Source organism: Salvelinus fontinalis, chromosome 8, assembly GCF_029448725.1.
Source record: "Salvelinus fontinalis isolate EN_2023a chromosome 8, ASM2944872v1, whole genome shotgun sequence".
NCBI lineage: Eukaryota > Metazoa > Chordata > Actinopteri > Salmoniformes > Salmonidae > Salvelinus > Salvelinus fontinalis.
In genome coordinates this window covers 23485835-23504418 of record NC_074672.1, presented here as the reverse complement: position 1 = coordinate 23504418, position 18584 = coordinate 23485835, and the positions used below count along the sequence as shown (strand labels likewise).

The 18584-nt window shown below is 46.0% G+C and overlaps 1 protein-coding gene and 1 long non-coding RNA gene across 6 annotated transcripts in view; one reads left to right on the top strand and one right to left on the bottom strand.

Moving 5' to 3' along the window:
* Positions 1 to 18584, top strand: part of LOC129860886 (rho guanine nucleotide exchange factor 19-like) — a 71796-nt gene that overhangs the window by 38048 nt on the left and 15164 nt on the right. For all 5 annotated transcript variants that reach the window (XM_055931768.1, XM_055931770.1, XM_055931767.1 and 2 more), the window contains one exon: positions 17895 to 18563. In XM_055931768.1, the coding sequence (XP_055787743.1) occupies positions 17895 to 18563 (669 nt within the window). The remainder of the gene's footprint in view (positions 1 to 17894; positions 18564 to 18584) is intronic.
* Positions 1325 to 18400, bottom strand: LOC129860890 (uncharacterized). Its single transcript, XR_008760476.1, has 2 exons — positions 17945 to 18400; positions 1325 to 3631 (listed from the first exon to the last, which is right to left on the bottom strand). It is a non-coding gene; the product is annotated as an uncharacterized LOC129860890 (long non-coding RNA).

Genomic DNA, 18584 nt, shown 5'->3' with positions numbered 1-18584 from the left:
TGGCTCAGACGGCGCTGGGCAGACGGATGGCTCAGACGGCGCTGGGCAGACGGATGGCTCAGACGGCGCTGGGCAGACGGATGGCTCAGACGGCGCTGGGCAGACAGATGGCTCAGACGGCGCTGGGCAGACAGATGGCTCAGACGGAGCTGGGCAGACAGGCAGTGCAGAAGGCGTTGGGCAGACGGCCGACTCTGCCCTGCTGAGGCGCACAGTAGGCCTGGTGCGTGGTGCCGGAACTGGAGGTACCGGGATGACAGCACGCACTTCAAGGCTAGTGCGGGGAGCAGGGACAGGGCACACTGACTTCTCGAAGCGCACTATAGGCCTGGTGCGTGGTACCGGAACTGGAGGTACCGGGCTGAGGGCACGCACCTCAGGGCGAGTGCGGGGAGAAGGAACAGTGCGTACAGGGCTCTGGAGACGCACAGATGGCTTAGTGCGTGGTGCCGGAACTAGAGGCACTGGGCTGGAGACACGCACCATAGGGAGAGTGCGTGGAGGAGGAACAGGGCTCTTAAAACGCACTGGAAGCCTGGTGCGTGGTGTAGGCACTGGTGGTACTGGGCTGGGGCGAGGAGGTAGCGCCGGAAATACCGGACCATGCAGGCGTACTGGCTCCCTTGAGCACCGAGCCTGCCCAACCTTACCTGGTTGAATGCTCCCCGTCCCCCGACCAGTGCGGGGAGGTGGAATAACCCGCACCGGGCTATGTAGGCGAACCGGGGACACCATGCGTAAGGCTGGTGCCATGTAAGCCGGCCCAAGGAGACGTACTGGTGGCCAGATATGTAGGGCCGGCTTCATGACATTTGGCTCAATGCCCAATCTAGCCCTACCAGTGCGGGGAGGTGGAATAACCCGCACTGGGCTATGCACCCGTACAGGAGACACCGTGCGCTCTACTGCGTAACATGGTGTCTGCCCGTACTCCCGCTCTCCACGGTTAGCCTGGGAAGTGGGCGCAGGTCTCCTACCTGCCCTTGGCCCACCACCTCTTAGCCCCCCCAAGAAATTTTTGGGTAGTACTCACAGGCTTTTCGGGCTTCCGTGCTAGACGCGTCCCCTCATAACGCCGGTTCCCTTCTCCGGTTTCCTCTGCTCTCCTCAGTGCCTCCAGCTGTTCCCATGGGAGGCGATCCCTTCCAGCCAGGATCTCCTCCCATGTATAGCAACCTTTACCGTCCAAAACATCCTCCCATGTCCATTCCTCCTTCTTTGTGCGCTGTCGTTGCTGTCCATTAACCCGCTGCTTGATCTGGGTTTGGTGGGTGATTCTGTAACGGCTCTCTTTCGGTGAGTGAGTAGACCAAGGCGCAGCGGGTTGTGAATACATAATGACTTTATTAAACAAGACGGGAAAAACACGAAAACACTATAACAAACTAAACTTGATAACCTACAACATAATAAACGATGAAGACAGACCTAAACTACGAACTTACATGAAACGAAGAACACATGAACAGGAACGACCGAAAGAACGAGACGAGACAGTACCGTGTGGTGCAACAAACACAGACACAGCGACAATCACCCACAAACAAACAGTGAGAACAACCTACCTTAATATGACTCTCAATTAGAGGAAAACGCAAAACACCTGCCTCTAATTAAGAGCCATACCAGGCAACCCAAAACCAACATAGAAACAGAAAACATAGACTGCCCACCCAAAACTCACGCCCTGACCATCACACACATACAGAACAACAGAAAACAGGTCAGGAACGTGACACACAGTAGTTGTCGAGGGTGCAAAAAGTCAGCACCTCAGGAGTAAATGTCAGTTGGCTTTTCATAGCCGATCATTGAGAGTGTTTCTCTACTGCTCCTGCTGTCTCTAGAGAGTTGAAGACAGCAGGTCTGGGACAGGTAGCACGTCCGGTGAACAGGTCAGGGTTCCATATCAGCAGGCAGAACAGTTGAAACTGGAGCAGCAGCACGGCCAGGTGGACTGGGTACAGCAAGGAGTCATCATGCCAGGTAGTCCTGAGGCATGGTCCTAGGGCTCAGGTCCTCCGAGAGAGAGAAAGAAAGAGAGAGAATTAGAGAGAGCATACTTAAATTCACACAGGACACCGGATAAGACAGGAGAAATACTCCAGATATAACAGACTGACCCTAGCCCCCCGACACATAAACTACTGCAGCATAAATACTGGAGGCTGAGACAGGATGGGTCAGGAGACACTGTGGCCCCATCCGATGATACCCCCGGACAGGGCCAAACAAGCAGGACATAACCCCACCCACTTTGCCAAAGCACAGCCCCCACACCACTAGAAGGATATCTTCAACCACCAATTTACCATCCTGAGAAAAGGCCGAGTATAGCCCACAAAGATCTCCGCCACGGCACAACCCAAGGGGGGGCGCCAACCTAGACAGGAAGACCACGTCAGTGACTCAACCCACTCAAGTGACGCACCCCTCCTAGGGGCGGCATGAAAGAGCACCAGTAAGCCAGTGACTCAGCCCCTGTAATGGGTTAGAGGCAGAGAATCCCAGTGGAGAGAGGGGAACCGGCCAAGCAGAGACGGCAAGGGAGGTTTGTTGCTCCAGAGCCTTACCGTTCACCTTCACACTCCTGGGCCAGACTACACTCAATCATATGACCTACTGAAGAGATGAGTCTTCAGTAAACACTTAAAGGTTGAGACCGAGTCTGCGTCTCTCACATGGGTAGGCAGACCATTCCATAAAAATGGAGCTCTATGGGAGAAAGCCCTGCCTCCAGCTGTTTGCTTAGAAATTCTAGGGACAATTAGGAGGCCTGTGTCTTGTGAACGTAGCGTACGTGTAGGTATGTACGGCAGGACCAAATTGGAAAGATAGGTAGGAGCAAGCCCATGTAATGCTTTGTAGGTTAGCAGTAAAAGCTTGAAATCATCCCTTGTCTTAACAGGAAGCCAGTGTAGGGAGGCTAGCATTGGAGTAATGTGATCAAATTTTTTGCTTCTAGTCATTATTCTAGCAGCCGTATTTAGCACTAACTGAAGTTTTATTTAGTGCTTCATCCGGGTAGCCGGAAAGTAGAGCATTGCAGTAGTCTAACCTAGAAGTAACAAAAGCATGGATTCATTTTTATGCATAATTTTTGGACAGAAAGTTTCAGATTTTTTGCAATGTTACGTAGATGGAAAGAAATTGTCAAATCAAATCAAGTTTATTTTATATAGCCCTTCGTACATCAGCTAATATCTCGAAGTGCTGTACAGAAACCCAGCCTAAAACCCCAAACAGCAAGCAATGCAGGTGTAGAAGCACGGTGGCTAGGAAAAACTCCCTAGAAAGGCCAAAACCTAGGAAGAAACCTAGAGAGAAACCAGGCTATGAGGGGTGGCCAGTCCTCTTCTGGCTGTGCTGGGTGGAGATTATAACAGAACATGGCCCAGATGTTCAAAATGTTCATAAGTGACAAGCATGGTCAAATAATAATCAGGAATAAATGTCAGTTGGCTTTTCATAGCCGATCATTAAGAGTTGAAAGCAGCAGGTCTGGGATAGGTAGGGGTTCCATAACCGCATTCAGAACAGTTGAAACTGGAACAGCAGCAAGGCCAGGTGGACTGGGGACAGCAAGGAGTCATCATGCCCGGTAGTCCTGACGTATGGTCCTAGGGCTCAGCTTCTCCGAGAGAGAGAAAGAAAGAGAGAAGGAGAGAATTAGAGAGAGCATACTTAAATTCACACAGGACACTGGATAAGACAGGAGAAGTACTCCAGATATAACCAACTGACCCTAGCCCCCCGACACATAAACTACTGCAGCATAAATACTGGAGGCTGAGACAGGAGGGGTCAGGAGACACTGTGGCCCCATCCGATGATAGCCCCGGACAGGGCCAAACAGGAAGGATATAACCCCACCCACTTTGCCAAAGCACAGCCCCCACACCACTAGAGGGATATCTTCAACCACCAACTTACAATCCTGAGACAAGGCCGAGTATAGCCCACAAAGATCTCCACCACAGCACAAACCAAGGGGGGGGCGCCAACACAGACAGGAAGATCACGTCAGTAACTCAACCCACTCAAGTGACGCACCCCTCCTAGGGACGGCATGAAAGAGCACCAGTAAGCCAGTGACTCAGCCCCTGTAATAGGGTTAGAGGCAGAGAATCCCAGTGGAGAGAGGGGAACCGGCCAGGCAGAGACAGCAAGGGTGGTTCGTTGCTCCAGAGCCTTTCCGTTCACCTTCACACTCCTGGGCCAGACTACACTCAATCATATGACCTACTGAAGAGATAAATCTTCAGTAAAGACTTAAATGTTGAGACCGAGTCTGCGTCTCTCACATGGGTAGGCAGACCGTTCCATAAAAATGGAGATCTTTCGGAGAAAGCCCTGCCTCCAGCTATTTGTTTAGAAATTCTAGGGACAATTAGGAGGCCTGCGTCTTGTGACCGGAGCGTACGTGTAGGTATGTACGGCAGGACCAACTCGGAAAGATAGGTGGGAGCAAGCCCATGTAACGCTTTATACGTTAACAGTAAAACCTTGAAATCAGCCCTTGCCTTAACAGGAAGCCAGTGTAGGGAAGCTAGCACTGGAGTAATGTGATCAAACTTCTTGGTTCTAGTCAGGATTCTAGCAGCCGTATTTAGCACTAACTGAAGTTTATTTAGTGCTTTATCCGGGTAGCCGGAAAGTAGAGCATTGCAGTAGTCTAACCTAGAAGTAACAAAAGCATGGATTAATTTTTCCGCATCATTTTTGGACAGAAAGTTTCAGATTTTTGCAATGTTACATAGATGGAAAAAGGCAGTCCTTCAAATAGTCTTGATATGTTTGTCAAAAGAGAGATCAGGGTCCAGAGTAACGCCGAGGTCCTTCACAGTTTTATTTGAGACGACTGTACAACCATCAAGATTAATTGTCAGATTCAACAGAAGATCTCTTTGTTTCTTGTAACCTAGAACAAGCCTCTCTGTTTTGTCCGAGTTTAAAAGTAGAACATTTGTCGCCATCCACTTCCTTATGTCTGAAACACAGGCTTTCAGGGAGGGCAATTTTGGGGCTTCACCATGTACAGCTGTGTGTCATCCGCATAGCAGTGAAAGTTAACATTATGTTTTTGAATAACATCCCCAAGAGGTAAAATATATAGTGAAAACAATAGTGGTCCTAAAACGGAACCTTGAGGAACACCGAAATGTACAGTTGATTTGTCAGAGGACAAACCATTCACAGAGACAAACTGATATCTTTCCGACAGATAAGATCTAAACCAGGCCAGAACTTGTCCGTGTAGACCAATTTGGGTTTCCAGTCTCTCCAAAAGAATGTGGTGATCGATGGTGTCAAAGGCAGCACTAAGGTCTAGTAGCACGAGGACAGATGCAGAGCCTCGGTCTGACGCTATTAAAAGGTCATTTACCACCTTCACAAGTGCAGTCTCAGTGCTATGATGGGGTCTAAAACCAGACTGAAGCATTTCTATACATTGTTTGTCTTCAGGAAGGCAGTGAGTTACTGCGCAACAGCTTTTTCTAACATTTTTGAGAGGAATGGAAGATTCGATATAGGCCGATAGTTTTTTATATTTTCCGCGTCAAGGTTTGGCTTTTTCAAGAGAGGCTTTATTACTGCCACTTTTAGTGAGTTTGGTACACATCCGGTGGATAGAGAGCCGTTTATTATGTTCAACATAGGAGGGCCAAGCACATGAAGCAGCTCTTTCAGTAGTTTAGTTGGAATAGGATCCAGTATGCAGCTTGAAGGTTTAGAGGCCATGATTATTTTCATCATTGTGTCAAGAGATATAGTACTGAAACACTTAAGTGTCTTTCCCGATCCCAGGCCCTGGCAGAGCTGTGCAGATCCAGGACAGCTAAGCCCTGGAGGAATACGCAGATTTAAAGAGGAGTCCGTAATTTGCTTTCTAATGATCATGATCTTTTCCTCAAAGAAGTTCATGAATTTATTACTGCTGAAGTCAAAGCCATCCTCTCTTGGGTAATGCTGCTTTTTAGTTAGCTTTGCAACAGTATCAAAAATAAATTTGGGATTGTTCTTATTTTCCTCAATTAAGTTGGAAAAGTAGGATGATCGAGCAGCAGTGAGGGCTCTTTGATACTGCACGGTACTGTCTTTCCAAGCTAGTCGGTAGACTTCCAGTTTGGTGTGGCGCCATTTCCGTTCCAATTTTCTGGAAGCTTGCTTCAGAGCTCGGGTATTTTCTGTATACCAGGGAGCTAGTTTCTTATGACAAATGTTTTTGTCCTTGAAACAGTCTTGATATGTTCGTCAAAAGAGGGATCAGGGTTCAGAGTAACGCCGAGGTCCTTCACAGTTTTATTTGAGACGACTGTACAACCATCAAGATTAATTGTCAGATTCAACAGAAGATCTCTTTGTTTCTTGGGACCTAGAACAAGCATCTCTGTTTTGTCCGAGTTTAAAAGTATAACTTTTTCAGCCATCCACTTCCTTATGTCTGAAACACAGGCTTCTAGCGAGGGCAATTTTGGGGCTTCACCATGTTTCATTGAAATGTACAGCTGTGTGTCATCCGCATAGCAGTGAAAGTTAACATTATGTTTTCGAATGACATCCCCAAGAGGTAAAATATATAGTGAAAACAATAGTGGTCCTAAAACGGAACCTTGAGGAACACCGAAATGAACAGTTGATTTGTCAGAGGACAAACCATTCACAGAGACAAATTGATATCTTTCCGACAGATAAGATCTAAACCAGGCCAGAACTTGTCCGTGTAGACCAATTTGGGTTTCCAATCTCTCCAAAAGTATGTGTTGATCGATGGTATCAAAAGCAGCACTAAGGTCTAGGAGCACGAGGACAGATGCAGAGCCTCGGTCTGACGCCATTAAAAGGTAATTTACTACCTTCACATGTGCAGTCTCAGTGCTATGATGGGGTCTAAAACCCGACTGAAGCATTTCGTATACATTGTCTTCAGGAAGGCAGTGAGTTGCTGCGCAACAGCTTTTTCAAAACATTTTAGAGAGGAATGGAAGATTCGATATAGGCCGATAGTTTTTTATATTTTCCGGGTCAAGGTTTAGCTTTTTCAAGAGAGGCTTTATTACTGCCACTTTTAGTGAGTTTGGTACACATCCGATGGATAGAGAGCCGTTTATTATGTTCAACATAGGAGGGCTAAGCACAGGAAGCAGCTCTTTCAGTAGTTTAGTTGGATTAGGGTAAAGTATGCAGCTTGAAGTTTTAGAGGCCATGATTATTTTCATCATTGTGTCTTGATGTATAGTACTAAAACACTTGAGTGTCTCCCTTGATCCTAGGTCCTGGCAGTGTTGTGCAGACTAAGGACAACTGAGCTTTGGAGGAATACGCAGATTTAAAGAGGAGTCCGTAATTTGCTTTCTAATGATCATGATCTTTTCCTCAAAGAAGTTCATGAATTTATTACTGCTGAAGTGAAAACCATCCACTCTTGGGGAACGCTGCTTTTTAGTTAGCTTTGCGACAGTATCAAAAAGACATTTCGGATTGTTCTTATTTTTCTCAACTAAGTTGTAAAAATAGGATGATCGAGCAGCAGTGAGGGCTCTTCGATACTGCACGGTTGTAACGATTCTCGTGGGCTGAAGGAAGAGTGGACCAAGGTGCAGTAAAGTGTTCATAATTTAGTCCTAAAACCAAATTGAACAAAAACAACAAACAGGAGAACAAAAGTGAAACAGTTCTGTCTGGTGCAGACACAAAAACAGAAAACAACTACCCACAAAACACAGGTGGGAAAAGGCTACCTAGGTATGGTTCTCAATCAGAGACAACGATAGACAGCTGCCTCTGATTGAGAACCACACCCGGCCAAACACATAGAAATAGACAACATAGAACAAAAACATAGAATGCCCACCCCAACTCACGCCCTGACCAACCAAAATAGAGACATAAGAAGGATCTCTAAGGTCAGGGCGTGACAACGGTACTGTCTTTCCAAGCTAGTCGGAAGACTTCCAGTTTGGTGTGGCGCCATTTCTGTTCCAATTTTCTGGAAGCTTGCTTCAGAGCTCGGGTATTTTCTGTATACCAGGGAGCTAGTTTCTTGTGACAAATGTTTTTAGTTTTTAGGGGTGCAACTGCATCTCGGGTATTGCGCAAGGTTAAATTGAGTTCCTCAGTTAGGTGGTTAACTGATTTGTCCTCTGACGTCCTTGGATAGGCAGAGGGAGTCTGGAAGGGCATCAAGGAATCTTTGGGTTGTCTGAGAATTTATAGCACGACTTTTGATGCTCCTTGGCTGGGGTCTGAGCAGATTATTTGTTGCGATTGCAAATGTAATCAAATGGTGGTCCGTTAGTCCAGGGTTATGAGGAAAAACATTAAGATCCACAACATTTATTCAATGGGACAAAACTAGGTCCAGAGTATGACTGTGGCAGTGAGTAGGTCCAGAGACATGTTGGACAAAACCCACTGAGTCGATATGTTGATATGCTTCAGTTTCTGCCCTATGACTGGTTTCACATTTGTCACCAGCGATTATAAGGTAAAATATATCTAAAACAAGTGTCAGTTATATTTACAATTCCCTTATCCAAACGGATTACTCATTTACCTAGCTCTTATCAATAGCTCTTATCAAGATGTAAATTATAGTGCATGGAGAATTGTGCTATTTATATTGACAGAAAAAAATTAAGTAGATGCTTTTTCCACTTGGAACCGGTAGGTTCGCTAGACCTTATTCATGGTTTCCTCGTGCATAAAGGTGGTGGAATTATGAGAGAATTAAGTCAAGGTCAGAATACAGTGTATCTGTAGACACACCTCCGCCACACCTCCATTTATTAGATCTCTACCCCAAATGAATAGCAGGTGAATAGCATGCTATTCTCATGCTTAAGTTCAAGGTCAGAATTCGCATAGAGAGAAAAGTGGATAAAAAGGGAAATACGTTCCATTTACGCGCGCTTAACTCGGGTCGGAATCGGCCCCTCAGTGTTTTGCTCCTAAGCATGCAATTTTAGCACTACAATTTATCGTTGTGTGAAGGAAAGTATTGACATGGTAATTTCACCATATAGGCAAATATGCTAAAATATACCAGAACAAATCATCTGTAAAGTTGAGTGACTAAAGTGCTCTTTGAATCAGACCATAAATGTCTGCCCACAGTCTGAATAGTCACAGCCATATAGTAATGTTTGTTGTCTGGGAGAGGTGAAGGAGACAGCCATAACATGACTGACTCAGACACCACAGACAACAACACAGCTGTGGTGGAAACCTTTCACAGTATCACAGAGTTTCTATTTATGTGAATGCAATGGCAGAAGTACAGTAGCACATGATCCTTGACCTTGCGTTTTCAACCAAATATTCCATTGATGTTCGTAGGTATGTTGACTTATAGAATGTTGGTTCAACATGTTTTTGCCTTTATCACTGAGCCAGTGGTCAATTGTTCCTGCAAAACTACCTGTGTCTTACTATAAACTTAGTCATAACATGATAACTAACCAATGTGGATATACTAAGGTTTTTTGCTGTCAGTTAATAGTTGAATGATGGACCTCCTTGAGTGATAGTGTAAGGAGTGCGCTGAGAGTCGGGAAGCAAGTTCAGGGAGTGAGTGATTTAATCAATAAATGAAACATAATACAAAACAAGAAACACGAACAATGCACAGACATTAAACCGAAACAATAAGGACTCGGGAAGAAACCGAAGGGAGTAACTTATAAAGGGCAGGTAATCAAGGAGGTGATGGAGTCCAGGTGAGTATCATTATGCGCTGATGCGCGTAACGATGGTGACAGGTGTGCGCCATAACTAGCAGCCTGGTGACCTAGAGTCCGGAGAGGGAGCACACGTGACAGTACCCCCTCCCAGACGCAAGGCTCCAGCCACAGTAAGCCGACCAAAATGACGATCCCAGGGATCAGGAGCTGACCGGTAACCTCTGCTAAGGCGCGGGTGCACGGCGATCTAGAGTGCCGGAGAGAGAGCATACGTGACAGTACCTCCTCTTCGTCGCGCGGCTCCGGCCGCAGTACGCCAACCACAGGGACGATCCTGGCGATCAGGAGTGGACCGGTCACCTCTGCTAAGGCGCGGGAACCTGTCAATCCAGCTGAGGCTCGGGAGCATGGTGACCTAGGGCGCCGGAGAGAGCATACATGACAGTACCCCCTCCCCGAACCGGCTGAGACGTGAGAGCCTGATGAGCCGGCTGAGACCTCCCCGGTTGTCTCGGTCGATGCATGGGAGCCCGTCGAGCCCGCTGAGGCATGGGAGCCCGTCGAGCCCGCTGAGGCAGGGGAGCCCGTCGAGCCCGCTGAGGCAGGGGAGCCCGTCGAGCCCGCTGAGGCAGGGGAGCCCGTCGAGCCCGCTGAGGCAGGGGAGCCCGTCGAGCCCGCTGAGGCAGGGGAGCCCGTCGAGCCCGCTGAGGCATGGGAGCCCGTCGAGCCCGCTGAGGCATGGGAGCCCGTCGAGCCCGCTGAGGCATGGGAGCCCGTCGAGCCCGCTGAGGCATGGGAATCCGACAAACCAGCTGAGGCCTCCCAGGTAGCTCCGGTTCTGACACCCGGACCCGACACCGCCACCAAAACAAAAATAACAAAAAAACTATTCCTGATGCTTCCCTTAGGTGAGGTGTCATAATGTAACGTGTGCGCTGAGAGTTGGGAAGCAAGTTCAGGGATTGAGTGATTTAATCAATAAATGAAACATGATACAACGCACAGACATGAAACAGAAACAATGATGACTCGGGAAGAAACCAAAGGGAGTGAAATATAAAGGGCAGGTAATCAAGGAGGTGATGGAGTCCAGGTGAGTGTCATTATGCTGATGCACATAACGATGGTGACAGGTGTGCGCCATAACAACAGCCTGGTGACCTAGAGGCAGGAGAGTTTGCACACGTGACAGATATATATATATATTTTTGAATTTGAGAGTGATGTGCCTTCAGATTTACAACTCAATTTACTGCAGTACACCCCTCCACCTCTTCGCCCTCCCCTCCAGCCTGTTCCTTCACCTTACCTCCATACTCCCCTGTTCTCCCTCCCCTCCATCTCTCTGAGTCTGGAGCACCTGCCCCATAACCTGTCACTCAGATTGTGTGTGTGCGTTGTGTGCACTTGTGCCTGAGTGTACACATATGCATTGGTATGGGTGTGGGTGGCTGGAGGTGTATCTGACTATGTGCATCTACATGCACTGCCACTGCAGGGAAGCCAGACAGGACGCTGTGCCACATCCTTCCCATCCATCCATCCAACTGTTGCATGCAATCCTAGCTGCATGGCTAGCCCTTAGACACACGGTCTGGCTTTGAATTAGGAGAACTGAACATGAGAGGAGGGGTAGGGTGGTGAGACCTACACAGCTTTTTGTATTATGTTAAATGCTTTGCCCTCACTGTTTGCTTTGACCTGGTTTCCAAAATGATGTTTTTTTCGTTTGATGAACTCTGAGAAGACAACCCACCCATAAAATAAATGGAGCGGGGCAAACCACTTTCTTATCCTTTGGCTTAGTGGCAGCTCTTTTTTCTGTTGCATGTGGAAAGTCCAGTCCTTTTGTTTGTCTCCTGTTGCAGATTACTGAGAAATTTTAGAGGAATGACGAGAGCCTAGCTATTCAGGGAATGTGCAAAGTGCCTGCATTTGTCAAAGGTTCTTGTTTGGGGGCTGGTCGGTAATGAATTTGGAAGTTAGCTTGCTGGCCCTCATCTGTCAGAGCATAAAGCAATCACTAGTCGAATGTCTCTATCATATACATATAATAAAAAAAATACTATTGATTATTGAAGTTTTGACACATTTTCTGTAGTGAAATCCTGTTGATACGTACATTGATCAAACTTGGAAGGGCGGGAAGGATACATCTAAACATTCATAACATAAAACAACCAAACAGTGTGTTCTTTTTCCCTGGATGATATCTCATATTTTAAAAGTGTTTGAAAAAGATTAGATTCACAAATGAGCGTGAGCAGTGGGGCCCTGGGGCTGTGTGTGAAATGCCCGTCCTAACACTGTGGCTTGCACACCTGTCTAGAGCTGAAGCCTGCAGGCTGTTCCAAGCACTGAGTTGGCTATGGCCCCAGCCCACAGCATCTAACATGGTATGGGGCAGGTGTCACACATGCACAAGAATACATTTCTGTCCCACAATAAAGTTCAACAGTTTTTTTATCAAAGAGAGTTGTACAGTGTTCTTCATGAGTTAATCCCTTCAGTTTTCCCTGTTAGGATTCTGTTAAATAATGAACCCCAGATATGGCTGCAAGGTACAGCGTCTAATTTATATGCCAACTTGCGAGAGAACTATAGAGTACTTTGTCCTCATGCCAATTCACCTCCTAATCCTAATGATGCTGTGCTTTTTCCTTCTCTGTTTTTTTAATTCATTTGCAGCTTCGCCCCACAGGCAAAAGCAAATATTCCTGCAAGACCTACTACATGGTCAGCTTCGAGGTGGGTTCTCTACCTACCCTGATCATGTTTCAAAACAAGCAGCCCTCAGTTGACTTGTCCATACCTGTCCGGAAGATAAAGGAGAGAGTAGGACAAAAAAATGCTGGCTTGGTTCCAAACTGGAGCAGAGAAAGAAGGAGAAAACAGACACAGGGAGTGAGAGAAAACAGGAAGTAGATGAATACAAGAGATGCATCAGCAGAATGTTCAAAGTATGTACAGTGGCCCATGATCAGATCATCAAACAATCTTTGATTGACAGTTTGGGTGCCGAGAACACCTACAGAGCTGTTTGAGTGGATCTGACAAAAGGTTGTTGAAAAGTACAAATATCTCAGGCCTTCCGTTTGCTTTGTGATGACAGGTCTGTAGTTCATCAGTAGCCTACTTTTTATATCTGAATTGAGTGAAGAAACAAGTGTACTTCCTTTCATGAACTCAAATTCCTTTTGAAATCTTTCAAATACTTTGAGGGTTTGCTTTAGCCTGCCTAGAGTGCTAGGTGCTAGCTACACTTTTGGGACTTTTTTATTGGTTCACTGCAGCAGGGAAGCTCTGTTGCAATGAACAGCTCAAGTTCTCTTTAATGATTTCAAATAGTATTTGAACCCAGGTCTAAAACTCATCCCCCTGACTAAACCGAGTATGTTGCTCTTCTTCCCTCACCCAGGCTGTCTCTTGGGGGGGGGGGGGGGGGGGGGGGGGTAGTATTGTGGAGGGGGCAGGGTGTACTGGCGCCCAAGAGGGGGAAGGCAAAGCTGCACATGTCTTGTCATTTACATGCGAGATTCTCCACATTTCTGTGGGCTTTTAAATAATATATTGTTGTTTGTGCTGTCTGTTAGCTGGAATCACGACTCTCGAGCAACAAGTCCGAGATTGTCGGAGGTCATATATTTAACAGGACACCTTTCTAATGTTTTGTCTCTTTCAATCAAAGACAGCTGAAATCCCTCTCTCGCTAGGCTCAGGTGTGTCTGTCCCCCAAGGTGCTCCTTGTATGTCCATTGTTTGTGTCAGGGTAAGCCAGGTTGTCAGTATGTCTTAATAGGGAAGGAGTAGCTGCCCCAGGCTCTGAACAGGATTAGGACCCACACCAAGTATCAACATTAAGGGGGATTTCTTTCTGCTCCATGGCCTCAGAACCTCACCTGTGGGTCTGGAGCAGACAAATGAAAATCTGAATGCCCCTTTTTAAAAACATCTATCCAGCCTTTCATGTCTATGACTAGAGACTTTAGTTTTTTGATTTTGGGAAAAAGGTCGCAGTAGGTGGTTCTGAGTGTTTGAAGTTGCAATTGCTTTTCAGGTGGGGTTTCATTGTAAATACATTTCATGTAATTTTCATCTCAGTATCCTCAGTATCACCAGCATAGAGTCCAATGGTGTGAAATACTGTACTGCATATATTATGTCTAAGGCATAGTGGCAGAGTCCCCCAGTCTACTACAGGGAAATTAGTGTCCTGATGTGACAGGGCTTCACTGCCTTCTCACATACATACAGGATGGGGTCACACCACACCGCCAGGCCACTCCACTCCGCCTGCTCAAACACACACATCCCATAACAGACCCCATAACTCTGGACGCTTCAGGACAGGTCTCTGTCTGTCCCCTGACTTATGGTTTCCCTTTGAAACTGGAAAGAGCGATGTATGCAAATTGTTTGAGATTGAGGAGGACGGACTGTTGAAAGGCTGTTGATCAATCCAAACAGTGACACCAATCATCATACCCTATTATTATTACCACTTGAAAATTGTGACCGTCACAATGTGTTTTGTTTATCTGCAGTGAATCCCATGATTCCCATGCCAGAGTGAGTGATGTATGACTATGACTAGGAATGAAAGTAACTTTCAATAAATTCCCTGGTTTTCCTGAAATCCCGGTTGGAGGTAGCCCGGAATCAGGAGGGAAAAGCAGGAAATCCGGGAATCCTCCAACCAGGATTTCTGGAAAACCAGGGAATTTATTGAAAGTTCCCGGAATTTTGCAACCTTAACCATGACATTATTACCAAAGAGTTCAAACTATGCTAACATGCTAACTTAAAGTGGCTGATGATACAGGAATGGAGAGTTTTTATAACGATGCATCAAAATTGAATTTATGGTATCCATGTTATGAGTCTGATAAGGGATTATGCCGCACATTAAAAAAATGTCGAACATTGTTCTTTAATCAAAACTGTTATAAAAGAGATTCCAGTGTACTAGCTACTCATTAACGATGTAGACATTCTTTCTTATTGTGGCCTACTACAATTACAGGGGAAACGCCTACGCCAAAGTCCATAACACTCCCAAATAACACTATACAACCAAAGGCAAATTTTATGCCTTTTGAATGGAATACATAACTTACTCGGATGCATTTATGGAGATGCCCTTGTTGGTAGTTCTGAGTAGATTAGGTGTCTAGATGGAATGGGCAGACATTGCAGGGTTGCAAGGTGTTACATGTTTTTCTGTAGAGAAAGAGTGACTTGGACTGGATACTGTCTTATTGTACCTTTTATCAGTGGCGGTCGGTGCCATTTAAGATGAGGGAATACGATTATTGTTGTTCATGAGCATGGCCTTATTTCTATTACAGCAAATTAGATGACAGTCATTCATATTCCATTCACCTAATTCAATGTAACATCAATAGGTTTATACTACATGATACTCAAATTTCCCCTATACCAATCATGAGGTTGCTACAACCTAGCCTATGAATGAAAGTTTGTAATGTGCACACATGTCGAGAGAAAAATCATTAGGCCCTAATCTATGGATTTCACATGACTGGGCAGGGGCACAGGTATGGGTTGACCTGAGAGGGCATAGGCCCACCCACTGGGGAGCCAGGCCAAGCCAATCAGAATGAGTTTTTCCCCACAAAGGGGCTTTATTACAGACAGAAATACTGGGCTGGTGTGGGCTCCCAAGTGGCGCAGTGGTCTAAGGCACTACGTCTGCATCTCAGTGCTAGAGGCATCACAGCAGACCCTGGTTCGATTCCAGGTTGTTTCACAACCAACCGTGATTGGGAGTCCCAAGGGCAGCGCACAATTGACCCAGCGTCGTCTGGGTTTAGCTGTCATTGTAAATAAGAATTTGTTCTTAACTGACTTGCCTAGCTAAATAAATGGAAAAAAATACACGTGATCTGCAGTTGTGAGGCCAGTTGGACATACTGCCAAATTCTCTTAAACAATGTTGGAGGCGGCTTATGATAGAGAAATGAACATTAAATTATCTGCCATCAACTGGACATTCCTGCAATCAGCATGCCAATTGCACGCTCCCTCAAAACTTGAGACATCTGTGGCATTGTGCTGTGTGACAAAACTACACATTTAGTGGCCTTTTATTGTCCCCAGTACAAGGTGCACTTGTGTAATGATCATGCTGTTTAATCAGTTTATTGATATGCCACACCTGTCAGGTGGATGGATTATCTTGGCAAATGAGAAATGATCACTAACAGGGATATAAACACATTTGTGCACAAAAATTGAGAGATATTACGTTTTTGTGCATTTGGAACATTTCTGGGATCTTTTATTTCAGCTCATGAAACATGGGACCTGTTGCGTTTATATATTTTTTCAGTATAGATGCTTTTTCCACTTGGAACTGACAGGTACACTTAACCTTATTCATTGTTTCCTCACGCGTTCAGGTGATAGAATTATTCGTCAATTAAGTCAAGGTCAGAATACTGCGTATGTAGACACACACATTTGTTTGATCTCCTCCCCAAATGCGTACCGTACCTTGCTGGCACTGGCATTTCCCCATGCTTAAGTTCAAGGCAAGAATACGCATAGAAAGAAAAGTGCTTAAGTTACATGCATGTAACTCCAGTCTGAATAACCCCCCAATTTGTTTATAGTAAGTAACACTAGCGTAAAGTGCCGACCTAATTTTCATGGCTCAGTGGGGGAATCATTTGTGGGTCACTCTCTCTTTTTCTCTCCCTCAATCTCTCAGAATCCCTCTCCCTTCTCTTGGTCTCTCTGAATCTCTAGACTGCTGATCATGTCATAACATCCAGGTTAAAGATTAAACACTGTGAAAGATAGATGGGTCTATATTGTCAGGTGAAAGGTGACGAGGGCTGAATATGTAGTCTCACTTGGTTTGGGCGCACGTTGAAGGGTTATGACTGAATGTGTGTGGCTCTGGCCTGGCTCAGCATGCCATCTGTAGATAAAGGAGGTTGTGTGTGTGTGTGTGTGTGTGTGTGTGTGTGTGTGTGTGTGTGTGTGTGTGTGTGTAGGGGGGGGGGGGTAGGTAGAGGATAAGTACAGGGGGCTGAGAGCTGTGTGTGGTGCAGTCTTTAATTAGAACAGGAAGACACGGCTCAGCAGCCGCACAGAGCCAGACCTAGAGGAGAGGGGGTGGGGGGGTTTCATGCATCCATGTTCAACCGCCATTTTTCTCCAATGAACAGACATCTTCCTTAGCGAGTATACAGTACATATTTCACACTGCCCACAACAGATTGTTACACAATGTGTGAGAGAGAACAAACTGAAAGTATTTCAGGAAACATACTATTTGATAACAGTATACATTACAAAACCATGACAATTATTTGTGAAGGGGACCTGATTTGTTTTGGCATACACAAACTATAAACTAACTAGCGGATGAGTGGTTTTGTACTGCATTTGGTACAAAACGACGCAGGTTTGCTTTATGTACAACAGCAACACCTTCCATATAAGGATATAACTGTCTCCACCAGTGGTTAATAGCTGTCTCACTCAGTTTTTCAATTTAACATATCATGTCTCGTATAGAGGGAAGGCTGAATGAGAGACCAAATGATGAAGTGTTCCTTTAATAGTGATTAGTGAATACAATATAGCCTACACTGAGTGCACACATCATTCGATATTAAACTGATTATGGCACAAGGCCAAGTATGGAAATAGTCATGTAAGCACCTTACTCTGCTTGTCAAAATCTAAGTAAGCATACGACGATTAAAACACCTGGTTTCCTTTTTTCTTTCAAATTATTAGACATGTAAACAGTTTAATCAGCAGTACGGCTGTGAATTCGATCTGCACATGCGCCAGCACCTGTAGCGCAAGCCTCCCTTATATGCGTGTGTGAATTGAGTTTAACATGCAAACTTTATATGTCCAAACACAGATACCCCTGCAAAAATAACATGGTCACTGTGGTAAAACCGATTTTCTGCATTTAAGTCCCATCAGGTAGCCTGATTTCAAATATGTCCATGTAAACAGGATTATTAGGGAAATGGTTATTCTTGCAAAGCATGTAAATGTTTTAAACACACTATTATATTAATCTGACTATCCATAATAATTGTATTATTGTGTGCATGTAACCATGCTCTGTGGGTGCTGTTTTACCAGATATGGCAAGAGGATACTATGTTAGCATAAAAACATGTTTCTCCTTTCTTCTGCATTTCCCATGTGTTCTCTCAGTCATGCTTCCCGGGTATGGATTCTCCCCTCTCCCTGACTTCCAGCCTCACCTCCATGCCTTCCGTTGCCGAGGAGAGTGTCCCAGCATGTGGTTCCCGGTCTCAGGCGAGTCCCAGGCTTTGAGCGAGGCCCGGGACGACAGGCCTCTCCTGCGGCAGTGCCAGCACAACCACATCGCCGTGTGTCAGCAGGAGCTGCAGCCGCCTGTGACCCCCAGCGACAACGGCCATGGATCACCTATTGCAGACGCTCAGCACTTCACCCCTTTGCCTCTGAATCATCGCAAACACACAAGGACTGAAGCAGAAAATGGCGGCTGGAGGAGTAACCCTGATCAAGACACTGATACTGATATGGACCTGAGTTCAGACTCTCAGATGCTAGGGGGCGACGTTGAGCTTTTTATCCGGGAAGATAGGAGGACTGACACTCCAGGGCAAGAGAAGTGTGAGAGACCCATGGTAGTGTCGACGGTGTTTCGTCCCCTCCACACAGCCCTCAGCCTGCCCCTGTTCCTCCCTCTGTCCTCCCTGTACAGGGACACAGACTACTGTAACTCTCAGCCACCTAGCTCTCCATCCTCACATGAGCCTCTGGAGCTGCAGACCCCAGACACCTGTCGACCCCAGAGGAGGACGTCACAGGGCTCACTCAAGGAAAAGTCAATCCGTAAGTACAGTATCTATCCAT